The following is a 15,520-nucleotide window of genomic DNA, read 5'->3' on the forward strand; positions in this document are numbered from 1 at the left end:
GTATACTATATATACATGTAAATAAATATCCATACATAAATATGTACATGTATGTATATATGAATATATGTAGATTTTTTTAAATTAGAAAGCTTTAGATTTTATTTCATGTGTAAGATACCTTGAAGGTCTTGATTTTGGGTTTTTGAAAGGTGAACTACAAAGAAAATATGCTATTGAAAACCTAAATTTATAAAATTATGCAGTAATTGTAAAATTCCAGAGAAATTGTTGTTATGTTTAAGAAATGAAATGCTTTATACAAAATTTGTGTGAGTTGATATGTATTGAAAAATAAATATTAGATAAACAATGCTTTAAAATCAAGAACTTGTTTACTAAATGTATTGATTTTATTTCAGCACTTCAGAAGATAAAGAAAAACAGTATACTAGCCAAACCACCAGGTTGCTTGCTCTTCTTGATGCTCTGGCTTCACACAAAGCTTGTAAATTAGCTATTTTGCATCTAATTAATGGAACTATTAAAGGTGATGAAAGATATGCAGAGATATTCCAGGATCTTTTAGCTTTGGTGCGGTCTCCTGGAGACAGTGTCATTCGTCAACAGTGTGTTGAATATATCACATCCATTTTGCAGTCTCTCTGTGATCAGGTAATTATAATTATTTTATGAAGAGTGTATGTGTGTAAGCTTCTCTTGATGTAAATCTTGGCTGTGAGTGCAGAGCTCTCACCTATGTTTTGTTACTCCTACTGTTGTTTAGGGAGATAAATTTGACTAGTGAACCAGCAGTAAATTATTTGGTGCTTCATAGCTTTCCTTGAGTTAGTACTTCATCGGTTTCTCTGAAGAGCTTTTTTCCTTTCCTTTATAAGATCGTAACCTTGGATAATTGCTTTATGTGACACTGTTTTTATATTTTTAGGATCAATTATGTCTACTTTGTTCATTTTCATTCCAATTATATTACACACCAAGTCATTCTTCAATTTTATAACTGTGTGATTGGTTGAATTAATGTTTTCTTGTTAGGGAAACTTTTGAAGGCATCATAGGCTACTACAGTTTTAGTGTATTTCAGACTACTGTATTTATAGACGTTGGGTAAAAGTAGCAGTGTTTTTTCCTGTTGTCTATATTATTATTTCCTGTTGTCCAGACTTCCAGTGTATAGTTTCATGAGTTAGTGAGAATTGTTTTAACTTCTAAAGCTTGTTGTAATTGGTATCTTTGGAAAAGATTTTCATTTCCAAGCATTTTAACTTGTCAGAATGCTCCTGCTAACTGGTCACCAGATATGACTTTTTTCAGGCAGTATATAATTTTAATAGAATCCCCTGTTGGAAGATTATCTTTTTCTAGCTTAATTAAAATCCAGTTTGATTACTTTTAAGACTCAAGTCAAGAAAGAACATTTTTTTGTGTGACTTATTTTCACAAAAAGGAAACATAATAGAAAATAATTTTGAACCTGATAGAAAGGATTTTTAAGTCCTTATACCTCAAAGTGTCCATGTGGTTAGTATTTGTTCTGTAATCCACTTTGGATTGCGTGACTACACTGAATAGCACTATAGCATCCTTGCTGCCCTGATCACATAAACCTCGTTGATAGCTTCACTTTGTTATATTTCCCTTCTGATTCAGGCTTTGTTTTATAGTTTTTTTTTTTTTTTTTTTTGAGACAGAGTCTCACTCTGTTGCCCAGGCTAGAGTGAGTGCCATGGCGTCAGCCTCACAGCAACCTCAAACTCCTGGGCTTAAGCAATCCTTCTGCCTCAGCCTCCCCAGTAGCTGGGACTACAGGCATGCGCCACCACGCCCGGCTAATTTTTTGTATATATATTTTTATTTGGCCAGATAATTTCTTTCCATTTTTAGTAGAGACGGGGTCTCGCTCTTGCTCAGGCTGGTCTCGAACTCCTGACCTCGAGCGATCCACCTGCTTCGGCCTCCCAGAGTGCTAGGATTATAGGCGTGAGCCACCGCGCTCGGCCTGTTTTATAGTTTTAAAACAAGTTGAATACTAGTTTACAGTATGTTGAAGTGATTAAAGGTGATAACACATACCCTAAAACATATCCAAAATGGTCTGGTAAAATACAGTTTACTTCTTTAAAAAGAGTAGTGGGAATTTTTAGTTATTAGCTAACTTGCTTAGCAATAGAAAAGCTGAATTTTAGAATACATGAAAAATAGAGGGAAATATTTGATTGGAAAACTGTGGCTAAAAGTTCGTTTGCTTCATCCATCCCTTGTGATATTTTAAATTCCAGTATTGCCATATGTGATGTCTCATGCCTGTAATCCCAGATCTTTGGGAGGCAGACGTGGGAGGATCGCTTGAGACCAGGAGTTCAAGACCAGCCTGGGCAACATAGTGAAACCCTGTCTCTACAAAAAAATTTAAGAATTAGTTGGGTGTGGTGATGTGCACCTATAGTTCTAGCTACTCAGGAGGCTGAGGTGGAGGGTTGCTTGAGCCCAAGAGTTCGAGGCTGCCCTGAGCTGTGATTGTGCCACTGCTCTCCCGCCTGGGTGATAAAGAGGGACTGCTTATTTAAAAGAAAAATCCAGTATATTTCTCTGAATAGTTTCTTTATAAACCCAAAAGATAGAAATAAATAAATAATACAGTGATTTAAATATTTTAGTACCAAAATACCTTTTCTATTTAATCATTTGAAAATCGAAACTACACTCACTGCAATACAGAAAGAGTATTTTTTAAAGATATTCTTTTAGAGCAAAAATAACATAAAGTAAAATATTTAAGTCTTTATTTCTTTGGGTGTGTATTCTTGTATTAACTTTAATAAAGGGGCAAAATGACTCCTTTATTATTTTTTTTTAATCTCAGCATATTACGGGGGTACAAATATTTAGGTTACATATAATGCCTTTGCCCCACCCAAGTCAGAACTTCAAGTGTGTCTGTCCCCCAGATGATGCTTACCACACCCATTAGGTGTGAATATACCCATCCCCTCCTCAAAAATAAGAAACGCTTCACCAATTTGCATGTCATTCTTGTGCAGGGGCCATGCTAATCTTTTCTGTATTGTTCTAATTTTAGTATATGTGCTGCCGAAGTGAGCACAACTCCTTTATTCTTAATATGTTTAAATGTATGTTTGGGCTGAAACCATAGCAATAGTAGTTTAATGAGATAGTTACTAAGTATTAATTGCTATGTATTTCTCAAAAGTGCAAAGTGATAATGATAATAATTTTATAAATCTATTTTTTCTCTGCTTCCTTCCTCCCCTACAGGACATTGCACTTATTTTGCCAGGCTCTTCTGAAGGTTCTATTTCTGAACTGGAACAGCTCTCCAATTCTCTACCAAACAAAGAATTGATGGCCTCAATCTGTGACTGTCTATTGGCTACACTAGCTAACTCTGAAAGCAGTTACAACTGTTTACTGACATGTGTCAGAACAATGATGTTTCTTGCAGAGCATGATTATGGATTATTTCATTTAAAAAGGTAATGCTTTGTCTAATTTAATATACTCTTAGATTTAATTTTTTCACTGCTACTCTCCTCCCCTAAATTAATTACTTCATACCTATTGTAGAAAAGTTGTAGGTATCATTTCTTTCATGAGAGAAATTTTGTGTTTATAGAAAAGATTCATTAGCAGTGAAATGTCATGTTAGAATCTTTGGGATTAAAGATGTAAATTGAATAGATAAACAATGTGGGCATGATGCAGTATCTATAAGGAAATCTTATTGTTCCAGGGATGCTAATTCATACCTCAAGGTTTTGTTGATGTATCCTCAGAGGTGATGGTAGTGCAATTTTATAGACCCTAAAACTAAAAGTGCTGATTCTATATACAGTCATTCCTTCGTATCTGTGGGAGATTTGTTCCAGGAACACCCACCCCTCTCAGATACCAAAATCCACAGATGTTCAAGCCCCTCATATAAAATACTGTCATATTTGCATATAACCTATGCACGTTCTCTTACATGTTTTAAATTAACTCTAGATTACTTATAATACCTAATACAATGTAAGTGCTATGTAAATAGTTGTATTTTTACTTATACAACTGTTTAATGTATTTTTAAAATTTGTATTATTTTTTATTGTAATGTTGTTAGTTTTTATTTGAGGTGTTTTTTTCCACCCATACATTTTGAGGGGACAAGTGTTTTTTGTTTCATGGATGAATTGTATAGTGGTGAAATCAGGGCTTTTAGTGTACTTGTTGTTTGCATAGTGTATGTTATATTCAATACATAATTTTTGTTGTTGTTCTGTTTCTCAGGCTAGAGTGCAGTGGCATCATCATAGCTCACTGCAACCTCAAACTCCTGGGTTCAAGCAATCCTCCTGCCTCATCCTCCCACGTAGCTGGGGCTAACAGGCACATGCCACCATGCCTGGCTATTTTTTGTAGGGATGAGGTCTCATTCTTACTCAGGCTGGTCTTGAACTCCTGGGCCTCAAGTGATCCTCCCGCCGCAGCCTCTCAAAGTGCTAGGATTATAGGTGTGAACCTCATCTGTAATTTTTGATTTCTCACACCACCTCCCATCCTCCCCCTTCTTAGTTTGCAGTGTCCATCATTCCACTTTGTATTAGCATACATACCCATCATCTAGCTCCCACTTAATAAGTGAGAACATGTGGTATTTGTTTTTCTGTTCCTAGGATACTTAGGATGATGGTCTTCACTTCCATCCAAGTTGCTGCAAAAGACATTATTTCATTCTTTTTTATGGCTGAGTAGTACTCCATTAATTATATATATATATATATATATATTTACACACACATGCACACACACACCCATATTTTCTGTATCCCTTTTTTTTTTAAATATTTTCAATTCATAGTTGAATCCACAGACAGATGCAGAATCCATGGATATGGAGGGCCAACTATATTTTGTTTTCTAGAGAAATGGCTGAGTTAAAATTAATTTGAAATGATATAAACTCCAAGCTGCTTGGTGTCTCAAATATAATTTCTGCTCTAGTCTCTTTGTTTATACCCTGATCTTTTTCTTTGCTAGGAGAAGGATGAGGGAAGGTAGCTGGCTAGTACATAGATTTCCTTGGAATTTGTTGAAATTTACATGGGATTTTGAGATAGTAAGGAGGAGGAAACATATATTTGTGCCTTTCTCATTAATTCTTTTGGCATTGTTTGAAAAATAATGGTTCAGGTATTGTGTTTGATGCTGGCTCCTCCCTTCTCCATCTCTTTGTCCTGTTTAACATCCATACCTTCTACCCAACCCCCTCACAATCTCTCACCAGAGTCTTTAACCTTTTTTCTGTTGCCTGGATATTTACTACATATCCTGTAAAATTTACCTCATATGCTATACTTCTGAGAAAGCCAAAATTTCCTTGATTCCTAGCTGGGTTAGCTGATCCCACAAATATCCTTTGCATACCTCTGCTATAGCATTACCTGTGATTTTGTTAGCTTTACTAGATTCATGTTCTGGTCCTCTTTTCTTTTTTCTTTGCTTCTTTTTTGACATGGCGTTCTTGCTGTGTTACCCAGGCTGATCTCTAGCTCTGGTGCTCCAGTGATCCTCCTGCCTCAGCCTCCTGAGTAGCTGGCATTACAGGTACACACCTCCGTGCCCAGCTTTCTAGTGCCCTTTTCTTACCTGTAATTTTTTCCTAAGTCATCTTAACCTGTTCTCTTTTTCCCTTTTAGCCCTTATCTCTCTGCTAAGCTTCAAGTAACCCATTAATCTACTTGACATTTCTACTTGGCTGTCCAATGGGCATCTCAGTAATTCTTGTGGATTATTTCTCCAAAACATATCCTGAATCAGATTGCTTTTCTCCATCCTCATAGCTACTGGCCTTACCCAGGCCACTGTCATTTCCTGCATAGCTTCCTAACTGGTCTCTTTGCTTCCACTATTGTCTGTAAAATTCATTCTCTCAAGTAGCCAGAGTAATCTTTTTAAACTTAAAACAAAAACATGTCATTTTTCTGCTGAAATTCTTCTAATGGTTTCCTGTTGTGCCTCAAATAAAATCCAGACAAGTCCTTGATTGATAATAGTAGGGCTTTATACAATCTAGCCTTTGACTTATCTAATAAAACTAATAAAAAGTAGTCCTGTTATCTTGACTTTTTGCTCTTCTGTCAAGCTCGTTTCTATCTCTAGGCTTTTTATTTTCCCCTAAAATGTTTTTCTCCTAGATTCTTTCATGATTTATTTCATCACTTCACTCAGGTATTTGTGTAAATATATGTCCTGTCTAAACAGCCTGTCTAAAATACCTTGCCCTTTGTGTTGTTGTTCCCTATCCCTCTTCATATTTTTCACTATATATATATATATTTTGGAGACAGAATCTCGCTCTTCTGCCCTGGCTAGAGTGCCATGGCGTCAGCCTAGCTCACAGCAACCTCAAACTCCTGGGCTCAGGCAATCCTTCTGCCTCAGCCTCCCAAGTAGCTGAAACTACAGGCATGCGCCAGCATGCCCAGCTCATTTTTTCTGTATATATTTTTAGTTGTCCAGATAATTTCTTTCTATTTTTTTAGTAGAGATGGGGTCTCACTCTTGCTCAGGCTAGTCTTGAACTCCTGACCTCGAGCGATCCTCCCACCTCGGCCTCCCAGAGTGCTAGGATTACAGGTGTGAGCCACCGCGCCTGGCCTTTTCACTGTATTTATACATTAGATTATATAGATTTATTACTTATTTGGTTATCTTTCTCTCTAGAATATAAGCTGCATGAGGACAGGAACTGTGTCTTCTTGACTACACTCTCTCCCAGCACCCAGAAACCTGGTACATAGTAGGCGCTATGAAGGAATGGAATTGAGTACTAGATTCATCTAGTTCACAAATATTTATTGAATGCCTTCTCTGGACTAGACACTGATTTTAGGTGCGGGAGATTCAAGAAAAAAAAAAATCTGTGCCTTCTTGGTGCTTTCATTCTACTGGAGGTTGTCAAACAATAAATAAGTAATTAAAATATATAGACTGCAACAGAAAAAACATAAACCAAAAGAGGATAGTGAACACCTGAGTGAGGTTGGGAGTTGCCATTTGAAATATGGGAATGAACTTGATCAGGGAAGTCCTTGAACAGAGATGAATACGTGAAGGAGGTGAGGAATGAAACATGCTAATATCCTGGGGAGAACAATTGTAAAAAAGCATGCCTAAGATGTCTGAGAATCAGCTGTGAGGCCACAGAGGCAGCCCTTGGAGTGAGCAAGGAGAAAAATGTTAGGACATCTGGTTACAGAGGTAATGGGGGCGTGAGATGGGGGAAAGATCACTAAGGCCCTTTAGAATTATTATAAGGGCCATTTTAAGTAAAGATACTGCATGATCTGTTTTTTATTAACAGGTCACTATATACTTTTTCATATATTTTCCCGTATAGTCCTCACAACAATCCCAAGGCAGGTTACACTTTAGAAAAAATATTTTTTTTTGTTTAGATACTTTTAGACTTCCAGAGGAATTGCAAAAATAATAGCACAGAGTGCAGGTATACCCTTCACCCAGCTTATATTTATCAAAACTAAGAAATTAACCTTGTTTAATATTATTAAGTAAAGTGCAGAGCTTGTTTGTGTTTCACAAATTTTTTTCTTTCTTTTCTTTTCTTTCTTTTTTTTTTTTTTTTTTGAGACAGGGTCTTGCTCTGTTGCCCATGCTAGAGTGCACTGGTGGCCTCCTCATAGCTCTGCAACCTAACACTTCTGGGCTCAAGCGATCCTCTTGCCTCAGCTTACAGGCATGCACCACCACGCCCGGCTAATATTTTTCTATTTTCTTATAGAAATGGAGGTCTTGCTCTTGCTTAGGCTAGCCTTGAATTTCTGGCCTCAAGCAGCCTTCCCATCTCAGCCTCCCAGAGTGCTAGGATTACAGGCATGAGCCCCTGCACCTGGCCTTAATTTTTCTATTAATGTATTTTTCTATTCCAGGATCCAAGATAGGACCTTACATTACATTGCATCTTTTGTCTCCCCTTTCCTTGTCTTTCATGACCGTGACTTTTTAGGAGAGTACTGGTCAGTTGTTTTATAGAATGTCCCTCAATTTGGGTTTGTCTGATATTTTCTCATGATTAGATTGATCTTATATGCTATATTAGGAGGATACCACAGAGGCAATCCTTTTTCAGTCCATCATATAAGGAAATACATGATGTTGATATCTATTACTGATATTAACCTTGATCACTTGGTTGAAGTGCTATATGCCAGAATTCTGCACTGCAAACTTAATAATTTTCCATTTTAAATTACTAAATATTTTGGAGAATAGGCTTTGAGACATTAGGATATCCAAACATCTTGTAAGTTTTTTCTGCCAAAAACTTTAATCTGCCAATTTTAGTACCTATCAGTATTGATTTTGGCAAGATGTGGCAGTTATTACTGTGATGTTCTAATGGTAGTTTCCTATTTCCCTCATTCCTTTTTCTCAATATTAATTTTCCTTCTGTAAGGAAGAGTTGTTGCTTCTCCTTCATGTATTTATTCAGGTATATTTATATCAGTATGGATTCATAGATGTTAATTTTTTCATTGTATAATAATCTGGTACTATTCTTTTTTATTTTGTTGCTCAACTTGTTCCAACTTTGGCCATTGGAGATCTTTCAGGTTTAGCTGCTGTACCCTTTTCATATGCCCTATCTTTTTTTAATTAATAATTTATTTTTTAAAAACCACTTTCTTATTTCTAGTACTACAAGGTGTTCCAGGATCAGGTTGTATTTTCCCTGTTTCAGCCCTGAGATCAACTTCTTCTCCAGTGAACCCTGATTCCTTTTATTGGAGAATATTTAGAAACCAGGATGTGGGGCGGGGCGCAGTGGCTCATGCCTGTAATCCTAGCACTCTGGGAGGCCGAGATGGGTGGATCATTTGAGCTCAGGAGTTCGAGACCAGCCTGAGCAAGAGCAAGACCCTGTCTCTACTAAAAAAATAGAAAGAAATTAGCTGGACAACTAATAAAAATATATAAAAAAAAATTAGCTGGGCATGGTGGCACATGCCTGTAGTCCCAGCTACGTGGGAGGCTGAAGCAGTAGCATTACTTGAGCCCAGGAGTCTGAGGTTGCTGTGAGCTAGGCTGACGCCACGGCACTCTAGCTTGGGCAACAAAGTGAGACTCTGTCTCAAAAAAAAAAAAAAAGAAACCAGAATGTGGGCTCTGAGTGTGCATTGCTATTAGGGTATTACTGATTTGTGTTTCTCTAATTGGATAGAACTGTGAAATTATGTGCCCTAACTCATGCACACACACGTATACACACACATATACTTTCTTTTTACATTTTGCTTACATAAAAACAGATAAATCTAGTAAAAATAAATTTATTTTAAAATTAAATTATTAGTAAATAAAATTTATTTTCAAATAATAAATCTATTAATTCTCATGTATTTATTTTTAAAAATAAGTTCATACTAATACCTTGACTCTGATCCAATACCAGAAGTTGATTCTCGTCTTTCCCCCTTTTTGGTAGCTTTGTTCTCCTACAGTGAGAAACTCAGCTCTCATTATCTATAGACATACTTACCTATTTATTTAGCCCTAGTATACAAATGAAGTAGTAGTTTCTAACTAATTACCAACCCATACTCCTGTGAGAAACAAATTAAGCAACTAGACTACAGTGTTTGTATGCAGTTCTTTGTGTTTAGCTTTACTATATCCAGGCATAGCACTGTCCTTATTTCCTTCTGTTTGATTACATGATTCATTTGTAATACAGTTAGGTTTATTTGTCATAGTCTGTATTCTTATTTTTTTCCTCATATTCTGATTGATTTTTGGAAAAATTTTGTATCCAGTAAAATTTATGTTTTGTGGTGTACAGTTCTGTGGATTTTGACAAATGCTTAGAGTCATGTGTTTATCACTGCTATTCCATTCAAAGTAGTTTCATCACCCCAACATTCTATCATGCTGCCCTTTTATACAACCCCTCTATCCAACACTGGCCACTACTGATGTAATTTTCTTCATATACTTTAGCTTTTTATAGAATGTCATATAAATGAAATTATACAACATGTACACTTCTGGGTCTGGCTTCTTTCATTTAGCAAAAAGCACTTATGATTCATTAAGTTTGTTACATGAATCAATAGTTCTTTTTATTGGTGACTAAATTCCAGCAATCTGGGTTGTTTCTAATTTTTGGTGGTTATATGTAAAGCTGCTATAAACCTTTGCAAACAGGTTTTTTGTGTGAACCTAAATCTTCATTTCTCTTGGGTAGTACGAATGGGATTGTTGGGTCATGTGGTAGGTGTATGTTTAACCTTACAAGAAATTACCAAACTGTTTGCCAAAGTAGGTATACCATTTTGCATTTCCACCAGCAGTGTGTTAGAATTCTAGTTCCTCCTCATCCTCACCAGAACTTGGTTTTGACAGATTTTTGATTTTAGACATTCTAATAGCTATGTATTAGGCCTTAGTCTTTTATTGACCATGGAAGTATGACTTACTTGCTTATGATTGTATGCAGTGGCTGGTAATTATGGTCCAATTTTGAACCCATGCTTTTTCCATTGACAGTATTATCTTTGTATTTAATCTCATTTCTGTTTGTTGTACCTTTCCATTTTATTCGGTGATAAAGTTGTCAAGAGCTGGGAATCTTTTTGGTCTTCCTTTTATATTACATTACCAAAGTCTTGTATAATGGGATCTCAAAATCTAACCAATTTTCCAAATATAGACACCACAAGCTTAGTGTTAATATCATACTTACTTCCATTTTGGCTAATTACGTTATAGCTTAAAGGACATAATTGAACATTACAATACTTTGCCCTTAAATTCTCTTTTGATCAACTCAAAACTGTGAGAATAATTTTAGCAAGACTGTGTATTGTCTAGATTTTAGATATATATTGTGATCGTTTAACACTGAAATGTTTCTATATCAGGGGTTGGCAAACTGGCCTAAAAACCACATCCAGTCTGCTGCCAGTTTTTGTAAACACAGGCCAGCATCATTTATGTGTTGAGTTAGACTACTTTCCCGTTACACTAGCAGAGTTGAGTAGTTGTGACTGAAACTACTGTTGTGTATAAAAGATAAACTGAGTTGCGTAAAAGTCTGCAAAGTCTAACGTATTTACCATTTGATTCTTTTTTTTTTTTTTGAGACAGAGTCTCGCTCTGTTGTCCAGGCTAGAGTGAGTGCCATGGCATCAGCCTAGCTCACAGCAACCTCAAACTCCTGGGCTTAAGCTGATCCTACTGCCTCAGCCTCCCGAATAGCTGGGACTACAGGCATGCGCCACCATGCCCGGCTAATTTTTTTTCTATATATATTTTTAGTTGGCCAGATAATTTCTTTCTATTTTTAGTAGAGATGGGGGTCTCACTCTTGCTTAGGCTGGTGTCGAACTCCTGACCTTGAGCGATCCACCCGCCTCGGCCTCCCAGAGTGCTAGGATTACAGGCGTGAGCCACCTCGCCCGGCCTACCATCTGATTCTTAATGCAAAAAGTTTGCTGACATCTGCTCCCTACCCTCCATTTCCTTCTGTCATTTTACAATGTCATAAGGATAGTTATTCTTTGTAGTAGTTATGTAAGTTAGGCTTTCTGGGCAGGCTTCTGAGATAGCTATAATGTCCTTATGTTAGAGAAATCCTCAGGTTATAAAAAGTTTAAAATTAGAGAAATGGTAAGTTTCTTGTTAAGTATTATAAATTTATTATTTGGGGGAAGATTTTTAAGAGCTTGAAGCTTAGCTTTAAAAGGACTTGGTAACTATAGATACTACTTTGTTATATTATTTGTGTAGACAGACACACCAAAGTACTTTTTACAGTTTTTAAAATGATGGACTAAATTTTATTCTGTCTGAACTGAGATAGTTCATTTCTTATACTAGTTTTATATGCTCATATTTTAAACAATATCTCTTTATTTTTTACTTATAGTTCTTTAAGGAAAAATAGTAGTGCTCTGCATAGTTTACTGAAACGAGTGGTCAGCACTTTTAGTAAGGACACAGGAGAACTTGCATCTTCATTTTTGGAATTTATGAGACAAATTCTTAACTCTGACACAATGGTAAGTGTATGTGTGTATATATACTTGGTGTTTCCTAAATTTACAAACTTTGTCATAAGTGAAAAAACCAGTTCAAAATTATCTTAGAACTCAGAATAGTGGTTTTTTGTTTTTTGTTTTTTTTTTTTGCTGTTTGCCTCACTATAAATACAGGGTTTTGATTAATTTTTAAAAAATCAATGTTTAAGAGTAGAATATATTGAACTTTTCTTTAATTTAGTAGGCATCATTAATTTGTCAGTACCCTATGACTTTGCAACTTAAATAGGTAAAAATACTACCATAGTGCCTTCTTTTTATAATTCCTGACATTGCGTTACCTTGCTAGGGTAATTCAGGACAGTCAAGTTTTGAGTCTCTCAATTATTTACTTGTCATTTAATTAAGCACTTACTGATTGTGTTTTGGATATTGTGATTTTGGGGTGACTAAAAAGTTTATTATATTATGCTAGAGTATTTTGAATCCATTATAGATATATGAATTAAAGATTATTTTTCCCACTCTTAAAATCTTAATTAAGACTTCTCTCATTAGTATTTTCCAAAAATCATGGTATATTATGGGCGCAATTCCAGAAGTTATTGTCATGCCCTGCCAGGCACAGTGGCACACATGTATAGTCCCAACTACTCAGGAGGATGAGGCTGAAGGATTGCTTGATCCCGGTAGTTCTAGTCCAGCCTGGGCAATATAGCGAGACCCCATCTCTATTTTAAAAAGTTAAAAGTTTAAAAAAAATATGCCAGCCTTTAAAAACTTGCTTGGGGTCAAATAAGTTTGGAAATATGCACATTAGTACACATCAACTATACACATTAGTATATTAAGAGCTCTAAAAAGTTCTGGGGTGCTTTGCTGCAGTGTAATCCAGCAATCCAGCTTTGTGTAGATGTATTACCTGTGAAATACTTGTGCGTGTGTACATATCCTGTGGGTCTGTGTGTGTGTGTGTGTGTGTGTGTGTGTGTATACACACCCTATGGATCAGTATGTATTCTGTCAACATTGGTTTAAGAAATTCAGCTCATATTTAAGATTTCTATTTGGGGAGAGGTGTAGAGGACCCATTTAATATATTATTACTAAAATAAATACATGGGATTTCATATGAAAAATAAATTTACTGTTTAGTGTGTTCTTTCTAATGCTTGTAATTTATTTTGAGAATATTTAATTCAGTAAGTCCTTCTTGCCGGACTGCTATGTTTGTAGTTATTGTCTTGCCAACTTTATTGGCAAATTACTATTTGTTTTCTGTTTTATCTAGTTTGTTAAAGTGATTACACTTACCAGATACTCTGATTCTGAAAGATTGATATATTTAACAGTAGACCTATGCTGCCCTAAAGAGATTAGAGTTTTACTTGATGGAAGAGTATTTGTTCATTAGTTTCATTAGATCTTAAGTGACAGGTTGTTTTTTTTTTTTCTTTTGAGACAGAGTCTTGGTTTGTTGCCCGGGCTAGAGTGAGTTCCATGGCATCAGCCTAGCTCACAGCAACCTCAAACTCCTGGGCTTAAGTGATCCTCCTGCCTCAGCCTCCCGAGTAGCTGGGACTACAGGCATGCACCACCATGCCCGGCTAATTTTTTCTATATATATTTTAGTTGGCCAGATAATTTCTTTCTATTTTTAGTAGAGACGGGGGTCTCACTCTTGCTCAGGCTGGTGTCGAACTCCTGACCTCGAGTGATCCTCCCGCCTTGGCCTCCCAGAGTGCTAGGATTACAGGCGTGAGCCACCGCGCCCGGCCTTAAGTGACAGGTTATTAACATATTAGTTTGACAGATTTTCTTACACATGTCATCAGTTAAACATTTTCTGATCAAAAACAACTAACTAGTGTTCATTCATGTTATCTACAATTTGCTGGGCCCTCATGATTGCTAATTAATGCTTTAATTCATCCCTCATCAGTGCATTTCCTTTTCTCACCTCCTTCATTGAGAAGATCAAGGCCATCCTTTTTAACCTCTAAATCCTTTTACTACCCCCTAGATTCCTTCCCTGTCCTTTCTAATTTGTTATTTCCTTCCTTAATTAGAGGAAAATAATATCCTTACATCGCTTCATCTGTACTTATGACCTGGATCCTGTCCTAGTATTTTTCCTGATTCCTTTTCCCTCTTCTTTTTTTATGAGTCTCTGTGCCCTTAGCTAATGGATAAAATCTCTGAATTTTATCCAAATTTTATCCAAAATCAAATTGTTTGTTTTCCCCATAAACTTTATGTTTTATATGCCTTACCTTCATACTGTTGATCTTCCCTGACCTCCAAGATAGAAATCATGAAATAGTAACCAACTTTCCCTCATAATCATCATCTTCAACAGTAGCTCATTCTTGTCAGTTTTATGCACAAAACCTTTCATACTTCAGTCTCTATTTTATGTTTTCACTCCCCATTACCATAGATTTCTCCTTCTTGCTCCTTCTTTTTTTTTTTTTGGAGACAGAGTCTTGCTCTGTTGCCCAGGCTAGAGTGCCATGGCATCAGCCTAGCTCACAACAACCTCAAACTCCTGGACTCAAGCCATCCTTCTGCCTCAGCCTCTCAAGTAGCTGGGACTACAGGCACACATCACCATGCCCAGCTAATTTTTTCTATATATTTTTAGTTGTTCAGATAATTTCTTTCTATTTTTAGTAGAGATGGGGTCTCGCTCTTGCTCAGTCTGGTCTTGAACTCCTGAGCTCCAACAATCCTCCCGCCTCGGCCTGCCAGAGTGCTAGGATTACAGGCGTGAGCCACCACACCCGGCCTTGCTCCTTCTTTTTTAATAATATTTTTATTGAATTATAATTCATATGTCATAAAATTCACCCTTGTAAACTGACAATTCATTGTTTTTCAGTGTATTCATAAAATCACATAGCCATTACCACTATCTAATTTTAGAACATTTTTATCACCTCAGAAAAAAGCTTCATCCCCATTAGCAGAAACTCCCCTTTTCTCCTTTCCCTCAGTCCCTGACAACCACTAATCCAACCACTAATCTCTGTCTTTATGTCAATTTCTGCAAAAAGGGCTGCTAGGATTTTGATTGGAACCGTGTTGAATCTGTAGATCAATTTTGGGAGTATTACTTTGTTAACAGTATTGAGTTTTCATATCCATGGAGATGGTAGGCTGTCTTTCCATTTATTTAGGTCATCTTTAGTTTCTTTCTATGATGTTTTGTAGTCATTAGTGTACAAGGCTTGTACCTCATTTGTTACACTTATGGCCCTGGTATGGGAAGTGTCATATCTGGTATGTAGGGGTGGTGGAGGTTTTGGATGCTATTGTAAATGGAATTGTTTTCTTAATTTCATTTCTGGATTGTTCATTGCTAGTGTTTAGAAATACAATTGTGTTTTTTTTTTTTCTTTTTTTATTTTAGAGGCAGGATCTTGCTGTTTCCCAGGCTGGAGTGCAGTAGCCTGATCATAGTTCACTGTAACCTTGAATTCCTGGGTGCAAGCGATCCT

General features: G+C 36.4%; 1 protein-coding gene and 1 non-coding gene across 3 annotated transcripts in view; one reads left to right on the forward strand and one right to left on the reverse strand.

Annotated features, from left to right (window-relative positions):
- VIRMA (vir like m6A methyltransferase associated) overlaps positions 1-15,520 on the forward strand; it is a 66,400-nt gene that overhangs the window by 35,695 nt on the left and 15,185 nt on the right. For both annotated transcript variants that reach the window (XM_045560756.1, XM_045560757.1), the window contains exons 15-17: positions 363-615; positions 3,238-3,455; positions 11,909-12,041. In XM_045560756.1, coding sequence (XP_045416712.1) covers positions 363-615; positions 3,238-3,455; positions 11,909-12,041 — 604 coding nt within the window. The remainder of the gene's footprint in view (positions 1-362; positions 616-3,237; positions 3,456-11,908; positions 12,042-15,520) is intronic.
- LOC123645298 lies at positions 2,958-3,064 on the reverse strand. Its single transcript, XR_006737491.1, has one exon. It is a non-coding gene; the product is annotated as a U6 spliceosomal RNA (small nuclear RNA).

The sequence above is a fragment of the Lemur catta genome, chromosome 9, assembly GCF_020740605.2.
Source record: "Lemur catta isolate mLemCat1 chromosome 9, mLemCat1.pri, whole genome shotgun sequence".
NCBI lineage: Eukaryota > Metazoa > Chordata > Mammalia > Primates > Lemuridae > Lemur > Lemur catta.